The 23396-nt window shown below is 53.5% G+C and overlaps 1 protein-coding gene and 1 long non-coding RNA gene across 4 annotated transcripts in view; one reads left to right on the top strand and one right to left on the bottom strand.

Moving 5' to 3' along the window:
- CDH22 (cadherin 22) overlaps positions 1-22553 on the top strand; it is a 127315-nt gene extending 104762 nt beyond the window's left edge. For 2 of the 3 annotated variants that reach the window (XM_059037749.2, XM_067012191.1), the window contains exons 8-12: positions 39-175; positions 11704-11825; positions 11944-12061; positions 18044-18298; positions 21172-22553. In XM_059037749.2, coding sequence (XP_058893732.1) covers positions 39-175; positions 11704-11825; positions 11944-12061; positions 18044-18298; positions 21172-21728 — 1189 coding nt within the window. In that variant the 3' untranslated portion in view covers positions 21729-22553. The remainder of the gene's footprint in view (positions 1-38; positions 176-11703; positions 11826-11943; positions 12062-18043; positions 18299-21171) is intronic. The other variant, XM_059037747.2, reaches the window with a different exon arrangement.
- The window catches only part of LOC136792483 (uncharacterized), a 41287-nt gene continuing 35512 nt past the window's right edge, over positions 17622-23396 (bottom strand). The window contains exon 3 of the long non-coding RNA XR_010836335.1: positions 17622-17661. This is a non-coding gene — a long non-coding RNA (uncharacterized lncRNA). The remainder of the gene's footprint in view (positions 17662-23396) is intronic.

The raw sequence follows: 23396 nt of genomic DNA on the forward strand, positions 1-23396 counted from the left end.
CAGGGCACCTTCAATCAGCCCCGCCCTGCCTCCCTCAGGTACGCCATTGACCGCGACTCAGATTTGGACCAGATTTTTGATATCGATGCGGACACGGGCGCCATCGTAACCGGGAAGGGGCTGGACCGAGAGACTGCCGGCTGGCACAACATCACCGTGCTGGCCATGGAGGCGGGTGAGCCAGGGGGCGGGGCGAGTGTGGGAGGGAGGGGCGGTGGCTGAGGGGTGGAGCTGGGGCGGGGCAAAGCCCAGGGAGGAGGGGCCAAAGGCTGGGGGCGGGTTAAAGAGTAAGAAACTGGGCAAAGCTGGGGTGGGGGAGTGGTCAGCAAAAGCTGACCCGCAGGAACAAAGATCTGGGAAGGCTCCCAAGCCAAAGACTCAGGGCCAGTCTTGGGTCTGGCTTTCTTAGTTCAGCATTTATTGAGCACCTACTACACACCAGTCCCTTTTTTAGAGGCTGGGGATACAGCCCTGAACAAGATAGAAAAACTCCTTTCTCCATGGAGTAGAGCTAGACCATCAACAAACTGAGAGAAAGGGTGTATGCATGTCAGCTGATGCTAAGTGCTAACAAGAAACTGGGAAAGAAGAAAGCGGAGGAAGGGGATCGGGAGGGGATTGTTTCTCTTAGGGGAAGGCCTCTCTGAAAAGGAGACATTTCAACAGAGAGCTCAGTAAAGTGAGGGAGTCATGCCGCCGTCAGAGGGAAGAGTGTTCCAAGGAGAGGGAACAGCCAGTGCAAAGGGCCTGAGGTAGTAGTTTGCCTAGTGTTGGAGGAACAGCAAGGACAGTGTGGTTGGTGAGGGGCAGAGTGGTCAGCCACTGCAAGGTTTTTGGACTTGACTCCAAATGAGGTGGGAGTCACTGGGGGGTGTTGAGTAGAGGAGAGAGGTTGCCTGACATGATACCTCTGGCTGCTGCATTGCAAATAGACTGGGAGCTCCGAGGCAGGGGCAGGGGCGTGGAGGGGGAACAGGGGCTCAGCCAGAAGTTACATGCGACAGTGCCCAGAAGATGAGACAGTGGCCTGGCCCAGGATGATTAGCCATGTTAATGGTGAGATGTGGTCAGCTTTGGGAGACAGGCTGAAGACAGAGTCCGCAGGACCTGCTGATGGGACGGTACAGAGGAGAGGTAGAGAGGGGTCAAGGATGACTCCAAGGTGCTTGGCCTGAGTTTCTGGAAGTGTGTGTGTGTGTGTGAGAGAGAGAGAGAGAGAGAGAGACATGCAATTTGGCACAGCTGGGGAGGAGTGTGAGCTGAGAGAGAAAGAAGGGGCCCTGGGACATGGGGTCCAGACAAGTCAGGCTGTGGAGGAGGAGCTAAGAGTGTGGAGGGTCAGGGCACCCCAGGAGTGGAGAGGGGGCAGTTCTAGGCCTCCTCCACAACCAAAGCAATGCTGCCGCTGCCCCCGCCTGGACCTGCTCTGCAAGCTCCCCTGGCCTGTCAGCTATCCAGGTCTCGAGCCAGCAAAGCCTCCAGGAGGCAGTGGTGACAACAGGAGTACTCAGAGTCTCTGAGCCTTGGGTGGGGTGGGCGCCGTTCAAACTCCCCTCTGCATGCCTCGGCCCCAAGCCCCTCCTGCCCCTTTGAGGCCTCCTGGTGGCCTTCCTCCTCCTCCTCCTCCTGCTGGTGCCTCCCACTTCCCAGGCCCCACCAGCCCATTCCAGCCAAGGAAGTCCCTAGGCTGAAGTTCCCTTCGTCTCTTTCAACTTCGGTTTAAAAGAAAATACAAAGCTGGCTCAAACCTCAGTGCCTGCTTCTCCCCAGCCTTTGAATCCACTTCTCCACCGCGTGAAAGGGAGATAACAAAGGTGGCTGGAGAGGAAGTGGTGGCTGGACTGGAAGGAAGACAGCTCCCCCTCCCTACCTCCCTGAACCTGCCCCTTGGGCAACCATGGGGACTGACCCAGCTGCTGGGCAGAGATGCCTCCTCTCCCTACCCACAGATACATCTCCTCTACCAGCTGTCACACCGCCCACAGGCCCACCACTAGCAAGGCCGTTCTGGGGTTAAGCATTGTGCTTCTCCCCAGTGAGTCTCTTTCAGAAAGCAGCTAGAGCCACATATGAAGTCTGCAGTGCTGGCCGTTTCACAGGAGAGAGCGTGTCCGGGGGACTTTCCCCCACAAACATTTTACAATGTTTACCTAATAGCTACTGCGCTCCATGCTTTCTAGCACGTACTTCATTGATCATGATCTGTTACAGAGCAGCACCCATTTTACCGATGGGAAAATCGAGGCTCAGATCATTAGGAGATTTGTCCAAGGACGTGCGGTGGCAGAACTGGGATTTGGACCAAGTGTTCCTGGTCTCCTCCGCAGCTTTGCTACGTGGCCTCCCTTTTCCGGGTACTCTGCTCTCGGGACCCCACCCCAACCCCCAACCCTCCCCAGCAACTGAGCTGGGGAAGGAGATGAGTCTCTGCAAGGAAGGGACTGGTCGCTGGGCTAGAGATCACTCCCCTCTGAGCTGCAATTCACAACCCCTGCTCAGCCCTCACCGAGGATATTAATCAATGGGAAAATGAATGGTCCCCACTTCACGGTGCTGGTGGGAGGATTAAATAGGATAACACATGGAAAGGACTTAGCCAGGTACTTAGCTCTCAGTTCATGGTGTCTATGGATCTTGGCTCCGTGCAGCTGGCTGAAGCACCAGCTCTGTGTCAGGCACTTTACAGCGCTGCTGTGCTCCCCGAACCTTCCCAGCTAGCAGGTGTTGATTCTGCCCTTATCCCCAGTGTGTAGATGAGGAAACTGAGACTCAGAGAGGTGAAGTCATTTGTCCAAATTCCCAGCGCAAGCCTGTCTCACTGCACAGCCTGCTGTCACCCAGATGCCCCTCAAGCCATACGTCTCTGGTGCCAGGCACGAAGCCAGGAGTGTCGCACGTAATCCACCCACTCCGGCTTCTTGCCATCTCTGTGAGACAAGGACAAATTATCATCCCCACTTTACAGCCAAGGAAATAGAGGCTCAGGAAGGAACAGCGATGGCCCCGGAGTCACAGAGCAAGTCCATGCAGGGCCAGGGCTCCCAGCAGCCAGCCGGGACCCCAAGTGCGACACCCGTGCCTTCTTGCTGAAGCATCCGTTTGGCTTCCTCAGAAACAGGGGATGGTGGTGGGGTCACGGTGCCCCGCTTGCTCCGGGTGTAACAAACATGAGGTGACAAGAATCAGAGGGGAAATATTTACACACAGCAGCTGAGCTTTGCCAGCACCTCGGAGAGTGCAGCACTCAGCCGGGAGCCGCCACCTGTCACACCGGATTACCTCAAAGACTCCCGAACCACTTAGTATGCCCGCTCCCCACTCCCCAAACTTCTGAGTCATCCATTCTGCCCATGCAGAGACGCTCCTTCCACTGACATTATCTTTAACGTTTTGTAATCATGAAATATTAATGACCGTTATTGAATTTAAAGTACAATTTGTGTCTGAATCCTCCAGTGGAAAGGGCAGTTGTAAAGGGACAGTCTTCAAAGAGATGGCGGGGTGGAGGGGGGAGACTCGGAAAGCCAGTGCTGGAGTGGGCGGTGCCAGGGGGCCGCATCCGGCCCCCTCTTCCAGGCCCTAAGCTGGTCTGGAGGGGTGGTCTCTAGCCGCCCCGGCCAGCAAAGAGTTAACCAGATTAGCTAGAGCTTCCCCATCTGGGTCACCCCAGGCCAAGTCACGGTTTTACAGCCCCCTGATTTTTTCCTTCATACCACAAAGCACACTTTATGATTTTTATATGCATTTGTGTGCGTGCTCAGTTAATCTCTCTTCCCCAGGAAACAATACCTTCCATGAGGGCAGGGTCTCATCTGTATCTGTAGCATTCACACCGGGCCTGGCACTTAGTAGGTGTGTATAAACATTTCCTGAATGGATAGATAAAAGGGCTTGCCCGCCCAGTTAGGAAGGCAGGGCGACATGATGGAGAAAAACTGGTTCTAGTGGCATGGCTCCCAGCTGTGAGTTTGGGCTGTCCTTTCCCCTCTTCTTGCCTTAGTTTTCTCATCTGTTAAATGGTACCATATTGGATAGCTATAAGGATAATAACTGTATTGTTAACTATTAATAACAGTGGCGTCTATTTATTGGAAGCTCACAACATGCCAGATGTTGTGCTGAACGCTTTATATAAAGTGTCTGCTGAGGGCTTCTTGTCACTCACCGGCTCTCGGCACTGACATCTGGTGATAAAAAGTCTTGGCCGCTGACCTTAGGAGTTCGCAGGTGGGCGGAGAGAGACACGTCAGCTGTCAGTGGCAACGCAGTGCAAGGAAGGGGGAGGTGGGCATTCAGGAGGTGTAGCCAGGGACGTGCCCCCCTAGAGGAGAAGGCAAGAGACTTTCCCAGAGGAGGGGAACATCTGAGTTGGGTCTCAAAGGCTAAGGAAAGGGGGTTTGGGAGCTCCCAGCAGAAAGAGCCCCACATGCTCAGGCCTGGAGGCTAGGCCGGCAGGAAGACCCCTGTCCATTCTGAGAATGGAGAGACTGGGCGTGGGCAGAGGCTGGAGCCAGAGAATGGCTGGAGTAGGTGGGGTGAGGTGAGGGTGAAGGAGCTCACTGGGCCTCTACAGGAAGGACCTCGGACGTCCTGTGAGCAGCCAGACATCTCCTGGAGACGAGAGGGAGCCAGCGCAGGTTTTAGAGCAGAAGATGGTCGGATGTGCAGTCCCCAGCGTTCACTCGGGTTGGTGGGGGAGGGTGGACGGGAGGGGGGGAAGCCTGGAGCAGGCAACAGATGGGAGGCTGTCAGGAAGACTCGGGCTTGGACACGTGCTGAGGGTGCAGGGCAGGATGGGGACAGGCAGGAGGAAGTGCCAGGGAGGCTGACTGTGGTGCCATCTGGGGAAGAGGCCTGGCACAGCCCTGCATGGAAGGGGTTGCTTCAGAAGGCAGTGAGCTCCCCACCACCAGAGGTGTGTAAATGAGGCCTGGGTTCCTCTTGGATTGGGTAACTCCCGGGATCCTGTGCCACCTATGTACTTAACAGATGCCACCAGGAACAAAGATTTTTGTGATGTCCATGGAGTCTCCTAAGACAGCCCAGAGTATCAGGACCAACCTAGGCCTAGGAAGGAAAATTTTCTCCCACCCCACCCCACCATTCCAGGGCCCCTGTTTTACCCAGAAGTCCTCCCGCACCCTACAGGGTACCAGACATCCCCACCCCAACAAGGTCAAACCTCCAATCTCCATGTGGACGCCAGACAGATAATCAAAGAAACAGAGAAGGGCACCCTAACCTCATGCTCCCACCGGAGGTGAGTGGGGACGGGGCAGGGAGTGCGAGGCGACCGCCCCGGAAGCCCTGACACCCCCCTCCTCCCCGCACCACGGCGCACTCCCACCTGCTTACCCAGCCCCCCCCCCCCCCCGCCGTCCTGCCTGTTTGTCTTGGCCAGCTCGTAATTGGGATGATAAATCTTCCTGCCCAGCTGGCCAGCGCTAATCAGAGCCTGGTGTTTGGATGCAATTTAATTCCCTCGAGAGGAGGGAGGCACTGAGGGGACGGTGAAGAAGAGGGTCCAAGCTCTGCTCCTCCCACCCTTGCACCACTGCAAGGAGGTACCCTCCAGCTGCCCCCCACCTCTCTGCCCCCCTTCCTCCCCCCTCTCCCCACTTCTCACTCTCCTTCCCACTCCTCCTCTTGCGACCCCACTTCTCGCTTTCTCTGTGACAGCCAAGGAGAACTTCAGAGTCCAGCTCCGTTTGTTTTACGAATGAGAAAAGCTTGGTCCAGAGAGAGAGGCAGGAAGAGGGTCACACAGCTTTACTGCTCCCTAGATGGTGGGATCTGGGCGGGGGCGGCGGGGGGGTGTGAAACCCTCACAGAATTAGTCCATCCAGAGGTCTCAGTCTCTCCCTGTCACCTCCACAGCATCCCGGCATAGTCAGGGGTGCCACCGACAATGAACTCTATTCATTCGCTAAATCTTTATTAAGCACCTACTGTGTGCCATGCACAGAGGGGCTGTGGATACAGCAGCAAACACAAGAGACCAGAATTCTGCTTACTTTCTAGTGAGGGAGATAGATGATGGGCAAGTTAAGTGAGTAAAGATATAGAGGGTGTTGGATAAGTGCTGTGGAGAAAAGTAGAGCAGGGAAGTGGGTAGCTGGTGGGGTGACAAGGAGCAAATTTAAATAAGGTCATCAGGGGAGGTCTCTCTGGGAAGACATCTGGGCAAAGATCTGAAGGAGGGAAAGGAGGAAGCCTGGAGCAGGGGGAAGGGGAGAGCCAGGTGAGGGACAAGGCCAGGGAGGAAGATCACAAGGGCCTTATGGGCATGTAGGTCTTGGGCTTATAGTCTGATTTCCCAGGACTAGGGCAGTCAAGGAAAGCTTCCTGAAGCAGGCAGAGACATTTGTTTGGGGCCTTGAGGCAAGTCGGATTCTGGCAGCTGAAGATGGTCAGAAAGGCAGTACCATTTGATGGTTAAAACTCCCCTTTTGGACCCAGACCCAAGTTCCATTGATGGTTCCCTGTGAGGCTTCGGGCAAGTTCTTCACCCTCTCTGAGCCAGTTTCCTCATCAGCAAAACGGCAGTAATTCAGATCCCTACCTCCCACGACGGTTGACAGGATGAAATGAGGCAGCACAGACCCTGGCCCATGGCAGGTGCTCGATATGTGTTTGCTGGCGTCCTTCTGTCAGGAGCATATCCCTAGGAGTTCCCTAACAGGGTTGCCAGGCCAGGCCCCATCCCCCCTACACTTCCTACTGGCCTCTAGCCCTCCAAGTCCAGTTTGGTCCAGACACCAGGTTAGGAACTGCTAGGGGGTGGGGGTCTTCTTTAGAAGGAATCCAGAATCTTATTATCTATAGCCTCCCCTCCCACCCCAGGACCTTTGCACATGCTGTTCCTACTGCCTGGAGCACACTTTCCTTCCCATCCCCTTCATCTTATTACTTCCTAGTTGGATCTCAGCCTAAAGGTCATCTACACCAGGGCAAATAACCCTGCACCCCACCAGGGTAGGCACCCCTGCCTCATACTCTCACAATCCTGGACTTTTTTCTCTCTACTTTTAGCACAGTCTAGAGTGATATCTGTCCCTCCCGCTAGACCAAGAGGCCGTGTTGGTCTCGTTCAATGTTGGTTTCTTGGTACAAAGGAGGCGCTCAAACTGTAATAGTCAGCAAAAGCCAGAAGTCTCAGTTTCAAATTGCCTGATCCAATCCCCCGTCTGTTATACATAAGGGACACTGAGGCCCATAGAAGGTAAGGGGCCTGCCCACACAGCACAGCAGCTCTCCCGCCCAAGCCTGCTCTCTTCCCAAGGCACCCAAGGAATTGCCCACCCTCCTCTGCCCCTCGGCTCCCCAGGGCTATACCTGCCACCTCCCTGGATTAATGGTGAGCCAGCTGAGAGAGGAAGCACCGGGCTGAGGCACTTTTAATTTTAATTTAGGAATCGGTTAAGACTGCGGGCCTGCTCAGCTCTGGGTTGTCAATCAGTCTTCCTCAAGGCTGCATCAATTAGTTTAAAAATATTGAATGTAATTTTGCCTGACACAACATATTGCAGCTACTGCAAAACATAATTTATTTTAGAAGAAGAAATAATTAAACTAATTTGCATGTCAGTCAGCTGAACTGAAATGCCAAGGGAGGGGCATAGGACCCATGGAGGATCCAGCCCCCAGAGACAGCACCTGCCACTGGGCATTGGGTGAGGTCAACCTGGCCTCGGTCCGAGCAGTAGCTGCGTCTGGATGGACAAATATTCAGGCAGCAGGAGGGCCCACTGGCATTGCATCTAGACCACGCACTGGACTTACGAGTCGGGAGACCTAGGACCCAACGTCAGTTCTGCCACTGACTTGCCTGTGGCTTTAGACAAAGTCTTGCCCCTTTCTGGGCCTCAGTTTCTCCATCTACAAAATGGGTTTAGGGAATTCCCTGGCAGTCCAGTGGTTAGGACTCAGTGCTTTCACTGCTGGCGCCCGGGTTCGATCCCTGGTTGGGGAACTAAGATCCTGCAAGCTTTGTGGCATGGCCAAAAATTAAATTTTTTTAAAAATGGGTTTAACAAGACCTCCTTTATGGTTTGTTTTGAGGATCCAATGATGTCATAGATAAGAAAGTTTGTTATAAATTGGAAAGTCCTGCACAAAGAGGAAGGTTAATTAATTGATGGATTTCTTATTTTATACCAGAAACATTTAAGTTGGTAAAAATTATGCATTATTATCAATTATTACAAATGATGCTAACTGTGATCAGGAGGGCTTTGGAGGAAGCCAATCAGAGATGAGATGCCAGCTTGGACCTCCCCCAGCACCTGCCAGTCACCCCCAGGCAGTAGTTTGCAACACTTGCTCTTGATACATATTAGATTCACCTGGAGCTGTTAAAAAAACCCACCAATGACCAAGCCTTGGGCTTAGAACGTTTTAAAGGCTTCCCAGGTGATTCTAATAGCCAAGCTGAAGACTGCCACGATGTCAAGAGCACAGGATGCTGACTTAGGGCTGGACCACAAGCTCTGTGGGGTCCAGACCAGCCCCAAATTCAGGGGTCTCTGGGATAAGCTCTGTAGGTGGCAACTCTGGCCACGTAGAGGCGCACCTCTCGGCTGCCCTACCTCTCAGATCTGCCAAATCCTCGTGCCAAAAAGGATTCAGGGCCTTCCCAAGAGGTGACCCATGACATTTGAAAGGAGGAGATAGGACAACGACAAGACGGTAAGGTAAGGATGTTCTAACTAATCTTATTGTGACAAACATTGCAATATCTGCATTTATTTTACACCTTAAAATTACACAATGTTATATGTCAATTACATCTCAATAAAGCTGGGGTGGGGGGGAAGAGGTAGGAGAGGCCCAGCAGAACCTAGAGGAATGGTACAATATTGGGGGGTCTCACCAGCAGTGGACCCAACCTTCCAGCGGGGTGTCTGCCCGCTGAGGATCTTATCCTACTCTGAGGTCCCCCTTCTGCATGGCCCCATAGGACCCTGTCTCTCCCTCCAGCGCTGCACACCCCACCCACTGCAGGGGAGGGGGCCGTGGCCACCCGCTACCCACCTTCTGCCTCAGTGGGGAGAGAGGTGCCTGATCCTGGCAGCGGACCTCAACCTCCCCTCCTCCCATCCTCCCCTCCTCCCATCCTCCCCTCCTTAGCACCCACGGGCTGGCTGTTTAAGTTCTCTGGCAAAACGCTCTTAAAAATAACAGCTCACCCGACATTCCCAGTCACGACTCCCAACTCCTGCCCCCAGAAAAGGCCCCTCTAATCGCTGAAGTAGCATATCTGGGTGAGCTGAGAAGATAAGGCACCCCTGCCTAAGGGGAGCTCCAGAGAGGAGTCGGGGTCTGAGTTAATTAAGGACTCCCCCCCTCCCCCCCTTCCTTTCCCTGACCCCCCCCAGGAGGTGGCCGCACCTGCCTCCCAATCTCCATTTCTCTTTTTATCAACACAGGAACAGCTGCAGTCGACATCCAGTGGGGCCCTGAGTTCAGAGAAGAAAGCAGCCGACCAGCCCCCACTTGCCCCCAAAACTCATGGGGTTCCTGGCTGCCTGGAAGCTTCCAGGCTGCCCCCAAAATAGCTCCCTGTCAGCCGGGTCAGAGACCCAGCCATCAAGTCACTGCTTGGAAGGGGGTAGTTTCCTCTCCCAGGTGATGTCCTTGATTTCACTGGCAGGTAGAACATGTCAATAATGAACTCATGACTAAGACAGCCAAGGACAGGGCACCAATGAGCACTCAGGGGTCTGGGTGGGGGGCTCTAAAGGGCCAACATTCAGGGTGCTTCTCGGAGAGGACAGGCTCGGATGAGGTATCCCAACAGCCTAGAGTCACTGAATGTCATTGCTGAAAGGATCCTTCAAGGATATCTGTTGATTTAACAAATCCTTATGTAACACTTCTGTGCTATGTACACAGTTTTAAGTGCTTTACACCTATTAACTCAATTTGTCCTCTTAACCAACCTGTTATTAGTAGCCCCATTTTGTAGGTAAGAAAACTGAGGCACAGAGAGGTCAAGTGACCTGGCCTGGATCACACAGCTACTAAGTGACAGAGTTGAAATTGGAACCACTTGGCTCCCAAGTCCTTGCTCTTAATCACTAGGCTCTGTTCGTTTTCCAGGTGTGGAAACTGATACCAGAGCGGGAAAAGTTTTACCCAAGGTCAAACACTATGTCAGAGACAGAGCCATGCCTGAAATTCAAGAATCTTTCTGTCTAAATGTTTCCAGGCGTCATTCATTCATTCAACAAATCTATTAGAACCAACTCTATGCCACATCCCACAATGCTGGGGACCCAGGGATTAATGCAACAGAGGCCTTGACCTCAAAGACATTGCAGTTGGAGGAGTGGGGACTTTGTGGCTTTGCTGAGGACCTTGGCAAAGACCCACCTCCAGTGGACTTGTCTTGCCCTCTCATGATTGGGTCTTAAAAGAGCAGAGGTTTGGGACTTCAGTTGTCAGCTGACCAATTCTTTAAACTTTCGCATGTTTTAGTTTCCCTTATGCAATATGGGGATAGAAATTGTACCAAACCATAGGATTTCTGCAAGGATACCTGAAATAATGGATATGGATACTCCAGGAGAAATCTGTGCACTCCACGGTGATGGAATGGAGATGGCAATGTTGATTGTAGTGTTGTTGCAGGTGGGAGTGGGGGATGGTGATGTGATAGTGATGTGGGTGATGATGGCGCGGGGGTCATGGTAGTATCGGTGGGGCTGTTAATGAAAGTTGTGGCAGAGATGGTGGAGATAGTGAATGACTGGTGATGATGATGGTGGTAATATTGATGATGGTGGCCACAGGGGGGTGATGGTGGTGGTAAGGGTGGTGAGAGTGATGGCCTTAGTGTTTGTGATGATGGTGTAGATGAGGAAGGTGGTATTAGTCAATGCAGTCGTGGTGGCAGCAGCGGTAATTCTTTTTTTTTTTTTTTTTTTTTTGCGGTATGCGGGCCTCTCACTGTTGTGGCCTCTCCCATTGCGGAGCACAGGCTCCGGACGCGCAGGCCTAGCGGCCATGGCTCACGGGCTTAGTTGCTCCACGGCATGTGGGATCTTCCCGGACCAGGGCACGAACTCGTGTCTCCTGCATCTGCAGGCGGAGTCTCAACCACTGCGCCACCAGGGAAGCCCAGCAGCGGTAATTCTAATGGTGACGGTATTGATAATCTAATGGTGATGGTAACGATGGAGTGGCGATGGCATTGGTGATGGTGATAGTGGTGAGGATGGTGATGGTGGTACTGATAGTTATGTTGGTAGAGGTGGCAGTAATAATGCTAATGGTGGTGATGGTTTAATGGTGGTAGTGGTACTAGTAATGGTGATGGTGATGGTGAAGGTGGTAATGGTGGAGATGGTGACGGTGTTGGTGATGGTGATGGGGTGGTACTGGTGATTATGGTGATGGAGGTTGTGGTGATGACGCCAGTGGTACCCGTGCTAATGGCAGTGGCGGTGGTGGCAATAGTGACAGTAATGGCGATGGTTACACTGGTGATCTAATGGTGGTGCTGATGATGGCAATGGTGGTGGTGGTGATGACCCAGCTAGCCAGACATCCTTGGTCCTGGTCCTCCTATGAGCTTGATCAACCCACAGATCTCTCAGTGTGACCTCACTGCCTACTCTTGTCCTAGCAGTAGATGGGGGGGGGGGGTGTCTAAATCTCACACTTGATGCCTCCCACCCTACGGCTGTGCTCTTGTTACAGACAATCATGCCCAGCTATCCCGGGCATCCCTGAGGATCCGAATCCTGGATGTGAACGACAATCCCCCAGAGCTGGCCACACCCTACGAGGCAGCCGTGTGTGAGGATGCCAAGCCAGGCCAGGTAGCTCTGAAGGGTTGGGGACCGGGGGTCGCTGCCAGGACTGGCCAGGACACCCCCTACTCAAGCCCAGAGTGGGCTTGGCCTCACCTCAGCTCCCTGCCCCCTCCTCACCCTTCAGCTCATCCAGACCATCAGCGTGGTAGACAGAGACGAGCCCCAGGGCGGGCACCGCTTCTATTTCCGCCTGGTGCCGGAAGCTCCCAGCACCCCTCACTTCTCTCTGCTCAACATCCAAGGTGAGTTATCTCAGAACAACCAAATCCTAGGGTCCGTGGACGGAGGGGCTTAGCCTCCCCGACCCCTTCCCATATTACAGAGGCGCCCAGAGGGCCAGTGGTGGGTCCAAGATCACACAGAAAGTCTGAGGCAAGCTGGAGATGTTACCCAGCCTGCTAGCCAGACCCTGAAGAACAGGCAGGAGGTGGGTTGGCTGAGTGGAGGAGGGCTGCCCCAGGACAGAGCATGGTAGATGGAAAGATACAGAGAGGGAATACATGAGGGGTGTGGGGGGGTGGCCAGCATCCAGGGTGGAAAGAGCCCCTGATCTAAGTGAAGATTGGAATAAGCCACACGCACACACTCCCACCCCTCCGTTTAAACAGTGCTTTATCCCACTCGCGTTTCTCTTTGCATCCGCACGGTCACCTTGGGAGGTGGTTTTCTTACCCCTCCCCCCATTTTGCAGGTGATGAGACTCGAAGAGGATAAGGGACCTACCCAGGGTCGTATAGAGAGTCAGTGGTGAGGCTGGGACTCAAACCCACACCTATCTCAGTTCCAGTGTACTTCCTGCTTGCTACCTTGAAAGCAGACTGCCCCTCCCATCCTGAGCTGATCCCATTGTGAGACCCAGGCCTGCAAGTTCCCCTTCAGTGAGAAGTTGAAGTCTGAACATTTGAGGAGTAGACTGGGGGACGGGGTGGTCAATGGACTGGGAGTGAGGGACCTGGGTCCCAGCCTAGGCTCAGTTGAAGGTTTTCTATGCAACCCTAATGCCTGCCTCAGTTTCATCATCTGTAAAATGGGGCTGAAGATGCCGGCCAGGCAGCTAGGCGGTCCCAGTGAGATGTGAGTTACCGAGGTATATTGTCAGTACCTGGAACATGGCATTTCCTTCATTCGGCAATTATTTGTTGACCATTTATTGAAATACAGTCCCTACGTGTCAGGCACTGTTCTAGGTCCTGAAAATGCAGCGGCATGCAAGACAAAATACCTGCCTTCGTGGAGTTTATATTCTAGAGACGGGAAACAGAAATTAAACAAACAAATATTATGGTGGGGTTGATAAGTGGCTGGCAGGGAGGAATAATGCAATCTTCACGAGTCTGGACTTTGTTCTATTCAGTGCTGGACCCTGGGTGCCTGGCACATAGTAGGTATTCAAAAATATGTGTTAGGGAATTCCCTGGCAGTCCAGCGGTTAGGACGCCAAGCTTCCACTGCAGGGGGCACGGGTTTGATCCCCGATCGGGGAACTAAGATCCCGCAAGCCACGCGGCGTGGCCAGAGAAAAACATAAAAACAAAAACATGTGTTAGACAAAACAGGAGGAAATAAAGCAAGGCAAGAGTAGAAGCTATCTTAAATAAGGTGATCTAGGAAGGCCTCTCTGAAGGAATCAATAGTGAGTAGGGATCTAAAGGAAGTGAGGGGGTGAACCATGCAGATAACTGGACAAGGAATGATCCAAGTGCAAGAGACAGCAAGTGCAAAGACCCTGAGGTGGGAACAGGCTTGGGATGTTCAAGACCTGCCTAGTTGGGGTGAGTGAGTGACAGGACTGGAGGAGATATAGTCAGAGAGGTACTAGGCACCACATTACGTGGGTTCCTTCTGATCCAGGTCTGGTATCACCCCCAGGACCTTGACACCCCTTCCCTCCGTGGCTTCTGAAGCCAGACCCATCTGTATTTCCAGGAGTAATATTAAAAATATTTAACAACCAGTGCAGCTTAGATAATCAATCAGAAAGGACCTGATCCTAAGTAATCTGGAGTAGGATCATGGAGCCTCTGCTGAGCCAGTCTTTAACCCCTTAGTGACTTGATCGTGTTAAAGTTGGGGGTGTGCTTGAGGGAGAGGCTGAGGCAGCAGGGAAGGACTTGGGGGACTCAGAGTCATGGCTATTTAAACCTTTTTGGAAGTAGTTGAATATTTTAACAACTCTAACGACTAGTGCTGCCCTGATGGCTCATTATGGCAGTGGTACCCCGAGCTGAGCGCAGGAGACACAAATAGCCCTGGATTGACCTCACCAAGTTCACAATCTTTCCAACCCAAGGGGCCTGAGGTTCTGCCCCAACTGCCTCTCTTTGACGGGGGAGTGGGGTCTGGGGGCTGGGTTGGCCACCAGGGCTCCCATCCAGTGTGACCACCTGCGTAGGAGCCCTGGGAGCAAGGCTGGCTGCAGCGTGCTGAGGCCAGCACAGCCAGGAAAGGGCTCCTCCTCCAGTCCCCTGGCCCCTTCCCACGGTGTGCCAAGCCCCCTCCTCCTCACCATATAAATATCCCAGTTGACAAACGGCTACCCCAACCCATCTGTTTCTTTGTACAAATTTGTAGCCAGTTTGGAAACGTGATTTATAAATATTGCTTTTGCAGCCAGGATTGACACTGATGTATGTCAAGCCAGATGGATGAATGCAATGCCGGGCGCAGATCCTGCCTGGAAGGGTGGGGTAGGGGCCTGGGGTGACCACTGGCTGCCCCAAATGAAGCCAGCTGCTGCCCACGAGGGCAGCTGAGAGGTAAAGGGATGATGCTCAGGGATTTCCTCTTGTGGGGTGAAAGACTAGCAGGGACCAGAGCTCTCCAAACATATGGTTCCGTGGCCAAAGACAGCAACCCTGAGAAACAAATATGTCCTCTCCTCTCCTCTCCTCTCCTCTGTTCTTGCTTGGGAATTAGAGGCTGAGTCAGAGCCAGCCACTCATTTTTCAAATCTGTCCACTTCTCTGTGCCTCCACTACCACTGTTATTTCACATCTAGAACACACAATAGCTTCCTAACTGGTCTTCCACATCCACTGTTGTATTTTAGATTAGAGGCTCCCTTGCTTAGAAGGTAGGCTTCGCAAAGGCAGGGACCATGTCTGTCTTGTTCATTGCTGTATCCTCAGGGGCTAGAATAATCCTGACCTATAGAGGGTGTTTAATTAGTATTTGCAATTGAATAGATGGATGATATGTCACTAGGTCGCTTCTTTGCCCGTCCATCGATGGCCTCCTATTGCCTTTAGGAAAATAACCCAATCCTTACCGTGGCCTCTAAGACTTTCTATTATGAGCCCCTGCCTCCCCCTCCAGCCTCTTCTTGACTCTCTCTAGTCATCACCCTCATCCCTCCAGCCGCAAAGGACTGCTCTCAGTTCCTTGAGTTCCTATGTCTCTTTTAACCTCAGGACCTTTGCATGGACTATTCCCTCTCCTAGAATTCATTGTTCAGGGCTCACAATAATATCATTTCTTCCAGAAAGTTCTCCCTGATCTCCCAGGCTGGTCAGATCCTCTGTTAGATGCTCTTCCTATACTTTTCCTTCTTAGCACTCACCATGGTTTGCAGTTGTAGACTAAATTGTGAGTTTATTTGATTAACCTTTGTCTCTCGCATCAGAATATAAGGCCAGATCCAGGATTATGGTTGATTTAGCTCCCCATTATTCCCCACCCCCAATGACTAGCATGGTGCCAAGCACAGAGTAGTTACCCAATAAAGATTTATTGGATGGGTGGATGGATGGATGATTCAGTGATGGTTGGAAAAGGTAGCTATGCCTCCAATTCACGGGATACATTCAGACAAATCCCTTCTCTCTGAGCCTCAACTTCCACGTATATAAAATGGGAATAATGTTACAACTCTTGGTAGTTGAGAGGATTAAACATTTCTTTTTTTCTTTTTTTCTTTTTTTTTTTTTTGTGGTACGCGGGCCTCTCACTGTTGTGGCCTCTCTCATTGCGGACCACAGGCTCCGGACGCGCAGGCTCAGCGGCCATGGCTCACGGGCCCAGCCGCTCCGCGGCATGTGGGATCTTCCCGGACGGGGGCACGAACCCATGTCCCCTGCATCGGCAGGCGGATTCTCAACCACTGCGCCACCAGGGAAGCCCAGGATTAAACATTTCTATGTATTTAAAGTATCTACCCAGTCCTTGATACATAAGAAGTATGCAGCCAATGCAAAAGAGTCCCACACCATCCCTTCTTTTCCTCATCTTGCTCTTGAGCCTTTCTTTCCCAGGGGAAGGCAGATGTTGTCACAGCTGGGGTTGACTCACCCTTTGGCAGGAGGGCTAGAGTTCAAGCCAGAGCTTGCGGAGCTTACCCAGGACCACCAGTTACCCTAGAAGATGTGGTTCATTCAAGCATCATTCTTCAAGGCTGGCTCAGCGCCAGAGAAGAGACAGGCACACGCTACCTTAACACAGCATGACAAGTGCTGTAACAGAAGTGTGCGTGGCGCCTGCACAGTCAGAGCAGGGAGGCGGGGGAAGCCATAAATCCTTCCTTCCCAGGGAAGCGTAGAAAGGAGGCCACAGAAAAGAGGTGACATTTAGCTGGAGCATGACGGATGAGGAATTTGCCCAGGCAAGAAAGTGGAGAGGGTGTTCCAGCTAGCGGGAACTTAGTGAATAAAGGCAGGGCAGCCTAGACGGAGAGAGGGCGCGGGGTGTAGCACGTGGGGGTGGGGCATGAAAAAATTAACAACCAGCATTCATGGAGCATTTCTACGTGTTAGGAACTGTTCTAAGGGTTATGTGCTAATTACACTGTTTAAATCCTCACACCTACGTGATGCTCTTTTCCTCCGTTTCGGATGAGGAAACTGAGATCCAGGGAAGCTAAATGAGTTTCCCAAGCTAGTAAATGACCAAACTCAGCGTTAGTTATTAACATTTTAATGGAAATTTTCAAAGATGTATAAAAGTAGATAAAATAACACAGTGAACTCAGATGTGCCCATCAACATGAGCTTTAACCCATGACCAGTCTTGTTTCAGCTGGACCCCCAGTCCACTTCACAGGTGTGCCCAAGGTCACAGGTCGGCCCTTCCAAGGGCTCTTTTTCCTGCATTGTGTTCACGATGGGGAAGGCCAGGCAGGGCGCACTGAATTGGGGGCTGCGGGGAAGAGGCTGAGTTAACTGGGACCGCAGAGCTGGGGAAGGGACCCCGGCTGTCAAAGTCTGCCGTCAGGGAGACCAGCCTGAAGCCTGCGAGGGCAGAGAGAAGGACTCAGGAGGGAGGCCTGGGCCCCCAGCAGGAAGCAGGACCCCTTTTGTGGAGCTGGCTGTCAAGGATGGGAGCAGCAGGCACCTGGCCTCTGAGTACTTCTCGACTACCACATCGGCAGCCACCAAAATGACAGAGGGTCGCTGATGGCCTGGCGCATGCAGGAGATGCGTGGAGGGGTCACGAGGGCGGGGGAAGTGGGCTCGCCTACACCTCAGCCCGTGTTCGACGCCCACCCCCCAAGGCCTGACTGGCGCTCCCCGCACGAGGCCGAAGCAGTGCGATGAGTGTCACTCCTGCGAGTCCACCGTCCCCTCTGCTCATTATGCATCAAAAGGAAAGAGACCGGTGAGGTGACCTTGGTACCCTGGGGTGTCCTCATCAGGCCCCGAGGGGCATGCCCCCAGCCCTCCAGGCTCAGCTCTTAAAGAGACTCCTGACAGAAAGATGCCTCAGCCAAAGGCAGGTGCCAGCCCGCGTTCCCAGTCTTCTCTGATGACCCAGAACTTGTCAGCGCCCAGGAAGCCACAACCCAAGGACCACAGGCCCCCAGGATCAGGATGCATTGGACAGCTGGGGTGGAATCAGAAAGAAAAAAAGGCTGTTGAGACAAAAGGCAAAAAAAAAACATTTTTTTTTTTTATATAACCAGGGACAAGACCTTGGCCCAGCTGGGGACAGAATCTTGGAAGAGCTGGGGACAAAATCTTGGAATAGCTGAAAACAGAATTTTGAGACAGCTGGGAATAGAAGCTTAGGACAGCTAAGGACAGAATCGAGGGCTCTATGGCTGAGGACAGGAGCTTCAGGCAGCTGGGGGCAGAATCTGGGGAGAGCCGCTAACAGAATTTCAGGAGATCAGGGAATAGACCCATGGGTCAGCTGGGAGACAGTAGCTGGGGGCAAATCCCGAGGTGGAATCGGGAGGTGACTGGGACGGGGGAGGCCGAACCCAAGTCACACGCCACTCCCTTTCTTCGAAGCAGACAATACAGCCGCGGTTCACACGCAGCACATGGGCTTCAACCGGCAGGAGCAGGACGTGTTCTTCCTGCCCATCCTGGTGGTGGACAGTGGGCCGCCCACGCTGAGCAGCACGGGGACGCTCACCATCCGCATCTGTGGCTGCGACAGCTCCGGCGCCATCCAGTCCTGCAACACCACGGCCTTTGTCATGGCCGCCTCCCTCAGCCCCGGAGCCCTCATCGCCCTCTTGGTCTGTGTCCTCATCCTGGTCGGTAAGTCCACCAAGAGCCGGCCCCCCTGCCTGACTGGCCCCCATCCTCGGGCCCTGGATTTCCTTCCTGAGGTGCCCCCATGGGGGTCTCACTTTCCCTCCCCATCCTAGGAAGGGCTGGCTTGCTTGATGTCCAGGTTCTAACCTGCAGCTCCTACGAGAAGTCTCCTAAGCACAGAGCAGCCCTACCACCAACTCCAGAAGGTGTCAGCCCCCAGCTGAGACTAAGTTCATGCTGACCGCCCCTCTACATGGCCCGAAGTCTCTCCAATTGTTAAAAACCAAGCCTATTTTTAAAAATTCTCTCATGTCCATTGTCCCATTTTAGTCTTTGTGTAGTACTTTTAGTAAAAAAGGGGCTCTTGTGAATCTCACAACCCCTCAGCCAGATGTATCATCCCCATTTTCGAGATGACAAAACTGAGGCTCAGAGTCGTCAAGTGGCTTGCAAAAGGGGACCCAGTTAATCTTCTGACTTGAAATCAGGTCTTTTCACCCTGTGTTCCCTGCTCCTTTAACTACCCCACCTGCTAGGAATCTAAACTGGGGGCAAAACTTTGGGGCAGCTGGAGTAAAATCTTAAGACACTTGGGGAGGGGGCAAAATCTACTCAGGTATCAGTTCCACCGGCAGCCAGTTGAACCCCCAGAGTGTCCCCAGGGAAGAGGTCAACTTTCAGGAGCTAAACTGGATTCAGGTGGCCACAATGCCACCTCTCACTGTTAAAGCAGTAAGGCCTCACCTTAGTCCTGACTACTGGACTTCACGGAACATCCAGAGCTGGAGGAACTCAAGGAAGGGCCAGATGGCAGATGCCAGGTTTGCTCAGTTCCCTGGGAGATTCAGCTGCCTCCCACGCCTCACCGCCCACCCCTGGGGCCTGCAGAGGTCCTGGGCAGGCCCCTCCCAGCTGGGAGGGCCCCCCTCCTCTCTGCTCCACAGCCCATGGCTCAGAAACCCTTTTTCCAGAGGATGCACTTTACAGAGGTTTCATTTTCCGAGGCAGTGCAAACAAATTTCTGCCTAATTGCCCACAAACGAAGAAAGTGCACATCAGTGCTCTAAAGGTGACGGGCGGAATCACTGATCAGGCCTGGCACATCTGTCGCCTGCCGCCCGCGCTCCCCACCATCTGCTCTCACGGGCATCCCCCTCCGCAGCTCCCGGCCTCCAGCTTCAGAAGCCGTCCATCCATCTTTCCCACTTCTCTCCTGACACCTTTCCTCCCTCCCAACCTGTCCCTGGATGCCACCTCCTTCCCTGTCATGATCCACCTTGTTAGGTCGCGAGCCAGCACCCTGCCCCATGGCCCTCACAGCTGGTTCTGGCCACTGGCCTGGCCTGAGCTCTTTGGAGCTGCGAGAAGAATCCAGTGCCTGATAGGATACCCAACACATGTCTGTCCATCCATGCACCCACCTATCCATCTAATTCTCTCATTTGCTCATCGGTTCCTAATTTATCCATCCAGTGAGTACCCCCACCCACGTGCTAAATTGTTCTAGGCACTGGGATTCATCAGTGAATGAAAGAGACCAAAAGCCCTGAGTAACTGGAAAGTTGGGGTTGCCATCGCTGAGACCGGGAGGCTGCGGGTGGGAAGGGGAAGGATTATTCTTTCTTTCAAATTTGGACACATTAAGTTTGCGATTCTCCTGGTCAACCCCGAGGACTTGCTGGAGAGGAAACTGGATGTACAATCTTGATTTCAGGGGAGAAGTCCAGGCTGGAGACAAGGAAAGCGACAAGAGAGGGGTTGTGGGAAAAAGACCAAGGACCGAGTCCTGGGACATCTGATGTTAAGAAGTCAGAGAGGAGAGGAGAAGAGAAGCTTGCTTATAAGGTTGAGAATGAGTTGTCAGTGAGGTGGGAGGAGGAAGGGTATGCAGAGTCCTGGAAAGCAAGTGAAGAAAGCCCCGAAAATCTGCTCATCCTTGCAGCACCCAGGTCTCCATCCAATTCTTCATTCAGTCGTTCATTCAACAAGCATGGTTCTCTTGCTTACTGCATGCCAGGCACCACTCTAGGGGAACGTTCCCCAGGTCCTCAAGGGCAGTTCACAGTGTATATTTTGAGATGGGGTGAGACTGACATGTTAACATGTCAGGCTCTGTGCTATGAATGAGCAGTGACTTTCAAACCTGAGCTGCCTGGGCATTACCTGCAGGCCTTATTAAAACAGACTGCTGGGCCCCACCCAGTAGATCTAGGACAGGACCTGAGAATTTGCATTTCTAACAAGTTCCCAGGAGATGCTGATGCTGGTCCAGGGTCCGAACCAGGGTGATAGAGAGGAACCCCTCATCAGGGGAGCTTGGAGGTGATATCCTGAACCTGGCCTTGAGCTCTCAGGGAAGGGCTCCTGCAGGAGATATCTGGACCAGAGACCCAAAGGGCAAATAGGGTGATCAGGGCTTCTGGAGTGGACAGAGGAGGGCAAGGGTGAAAGAGAGGTCAGGGTCAAGGACATTTCACTCCCCCCAGACCTCAGCTGCCCCATTCCCATCGCCCACCCACCCAGCACCCAGAGACCTCAGGGGGATGTATCTCTTCATAGAGTTAAGGATGGAGACCTCAGAGGTTGGGTCCAGCCCTCAGCACCCATGAAATTTCTTAACACTGCTCTCTGTCCCCACCCCACCCCCAGTGGTGGCATAGGCTTGATTTGCACACCTCCCAAGATGGGCAGCTCACTACCTATCCAGATAGCCAGCTACGGTCTGACTGTGAGAAAGGTACTGTTGCACAGAAATCTAGGAAATCTGCATGAGCCTTTAGGCTGAGCCAGCTCTGCTGGGGAGGAGGGGAAGGGTGGTGCCCGGACTGCCCTGGGCGGGGCTCGGGCTCACGCGCCCCCTTCTGTCTCCTGCGCAGTGCTGGTGCTGCTGATCCTCACCCTCAGGCGCCACCACAAGAGCCACCTGAGCTCCGAGGAGGACGAGGACATGCGGGACAACGTCATCAAATACAACGACGAGGGGGGCGGAGAGCAGGACACCGAAGCCTACGACATGTCAGCGCTGCGAAGCCTCTACGACTTCGGCGAGCTCAAGGGCGGCGGCGACGGCAGCGGCGGCGTGGGCCCGGGCGGGGGCGCGGGGAGCCCCGCGCAGGCCCGCCTGCCTTCGGAGCGCCACTCGCTGCCGCAGGGGCCGCCGAGCCCCGAGCCGGACTTCTCGGTGTTCAGGGACTTCATCAGCCGCAAGGTGGCGCTGGCGGACGGGGACCTGTCGGTGCCGCCCTACGACGCCTTCCAGACCTACGCCTTCGAGGGCGCGGACTCGCCAGCCGCCTCGCTCAGCTCGCTGCACAGCGGCTCGTCGAGCTCTGAGCAGGACTTTGCCTATCTCAGCAGCTGGGGTCCCCGCTTCCGGCCCCTGGCCGCCCTCTACGCCGGCCACCGCCCAGAAGGCGAGGCCCCGGCCTCCTAGCCCGCCCTCCCTGCAGCCCAGGACCCAACTGGACCCCAGGACAAAGTACGTCCCCTGCTCACCCCCTTCCCCCAACCCTCCCAGGGCGGCCGGACAGGAAGGGGACCTTGTTCGGGCAGGTGACTCCCCGATGGCATCCCTCCCCTGGGGGGGTGGGGGGGTTGGGCAGCTTTTGCCCAGAAGTGCGGGAATTATGACCAACATCATTAAAACTGCAGCGAGAACGGGCACTGCGTGGCTCTGGGGTTAGACAGGGAGAGAGGGTGGCGTGGATCCCTCCTGCCTTAGGGGAGAAGCTGGGGGGAAGCTGCTGCAGAAGTGCCCCCCCAGGAACGCCCCATCAGAGCTAAGAGGAAAGAAGGGCTGTTCATTTACTAAGCGCCTACTGTGTGCTGGGCCTGTACGAAGACCATCTTAGTCATCACACAAACCTCGAGGTGGGGTCCTGCAGGTAACAGTTGGAGAAAGCCACCTAGAGAAGTGGCTGGGACCTGTCCAAGGACACCTTGCCAGTGTACCGTGGAGCCACAGCACTTACCACAGCTACCTGGCCTTGGGCAAGTTACCTCTCTTCTCTGGGCCTCAGTTTCCTCCTGTGGCAAACGAGGCAAATAGCAGAACCTACCTCGAAGAGTCTTGAGGATAAAAAGGCTTCCTATGTGTCAAGTGGTTAGGACAGTGCCTGGCACAGAGTAGGTGTTCAATAAATGTTAGCCTTTGATACTGTTATTATCTTTGTTGTTATTAGAAGCCCAGCGTGTCTGCCTCCCAGATCTGAGCTCTCTCCCCCTTTTCCCAACATCTCCAAGGAAACAGAAAACCTGACTATTGGTGTTGTTCCTGCTCTGAGCCGGGGATAGGGACGTTCCCAGAAATTGGAGAGCCTTCCGGTGTCTCAGGCGACACTGGAGTAGGACACCTGGCAGGCGTGCCAAGAGAGGACAAGGTGGGCAGCTCCAGGACTTGGATGAAGTGGGAGGGTTGATGGGAGATGGAAGGGTCAGAAGCCACTGAGTGTGATGGGGACCTTATCTGTTTGTTCTGGGAACCCAGCCGTCTCCCCATCCATGGACCCAAGTTAAGAACCCCAGGGCTAAGTCACCTCTAAGAGCTTCCGGCTCTGAAACCATATGATTATAAGATATAGGTTATTTGTCCTCCTGCCCCACACCCAAGTGATTAATTCATTCTACATCGATTGGCTGTGAATTCCAGCTCCTGCTAGGTGGGTATCCTTCATCAAGGTTCTCAACTGCTGAAGCCTCAGTTTCCTCATCTGTAAAATGGGGCTAATGATAGCCCATACCTTAAAGGATGTTAAGAGGCTTAAAGGAGATAAAGAATGTTAAGCTCTGATCCCAGTGCCTTCCTGCCACATTGAAAGTGCTCAATAAATAAATGCTCATTTGCCTTATTCTTTTACCCTCCCAGGGAGCATTCATTCATTCCCTCCACATTTGCCAATGTCCAGTGTGACAGATCCGGAGATAGTCATTACGTCCTGAGTGCCTCGCCTGTATTATCTCACCTAAGTTAGATACTGTCAGCCCCAGTTCACAGGTGAGGAAACTGAGGTTCAGAGAGTAGTAACCCGCGCAAGGTTACACAGAGCATGAGTAGTTCCTGCCTTCCAGTAACTTCCAACCTGGTTGGGGGCAGGAGGCAGGG

This window comes from Kogia breviceps, chromosome 14, assembly GCF_026419965.1.
Source record: "Kogia breviceps isolate mKogBre1 chromosome 14, mKogBre1 haplotype 1, whole genome shotgun sequence".
Taxonomy (NCBI): Eukaryota; Metazoa; Chordata; class Mammalia; order Artiodactyla; family Physeteridae; genus Kogia; species Kogia breviceps.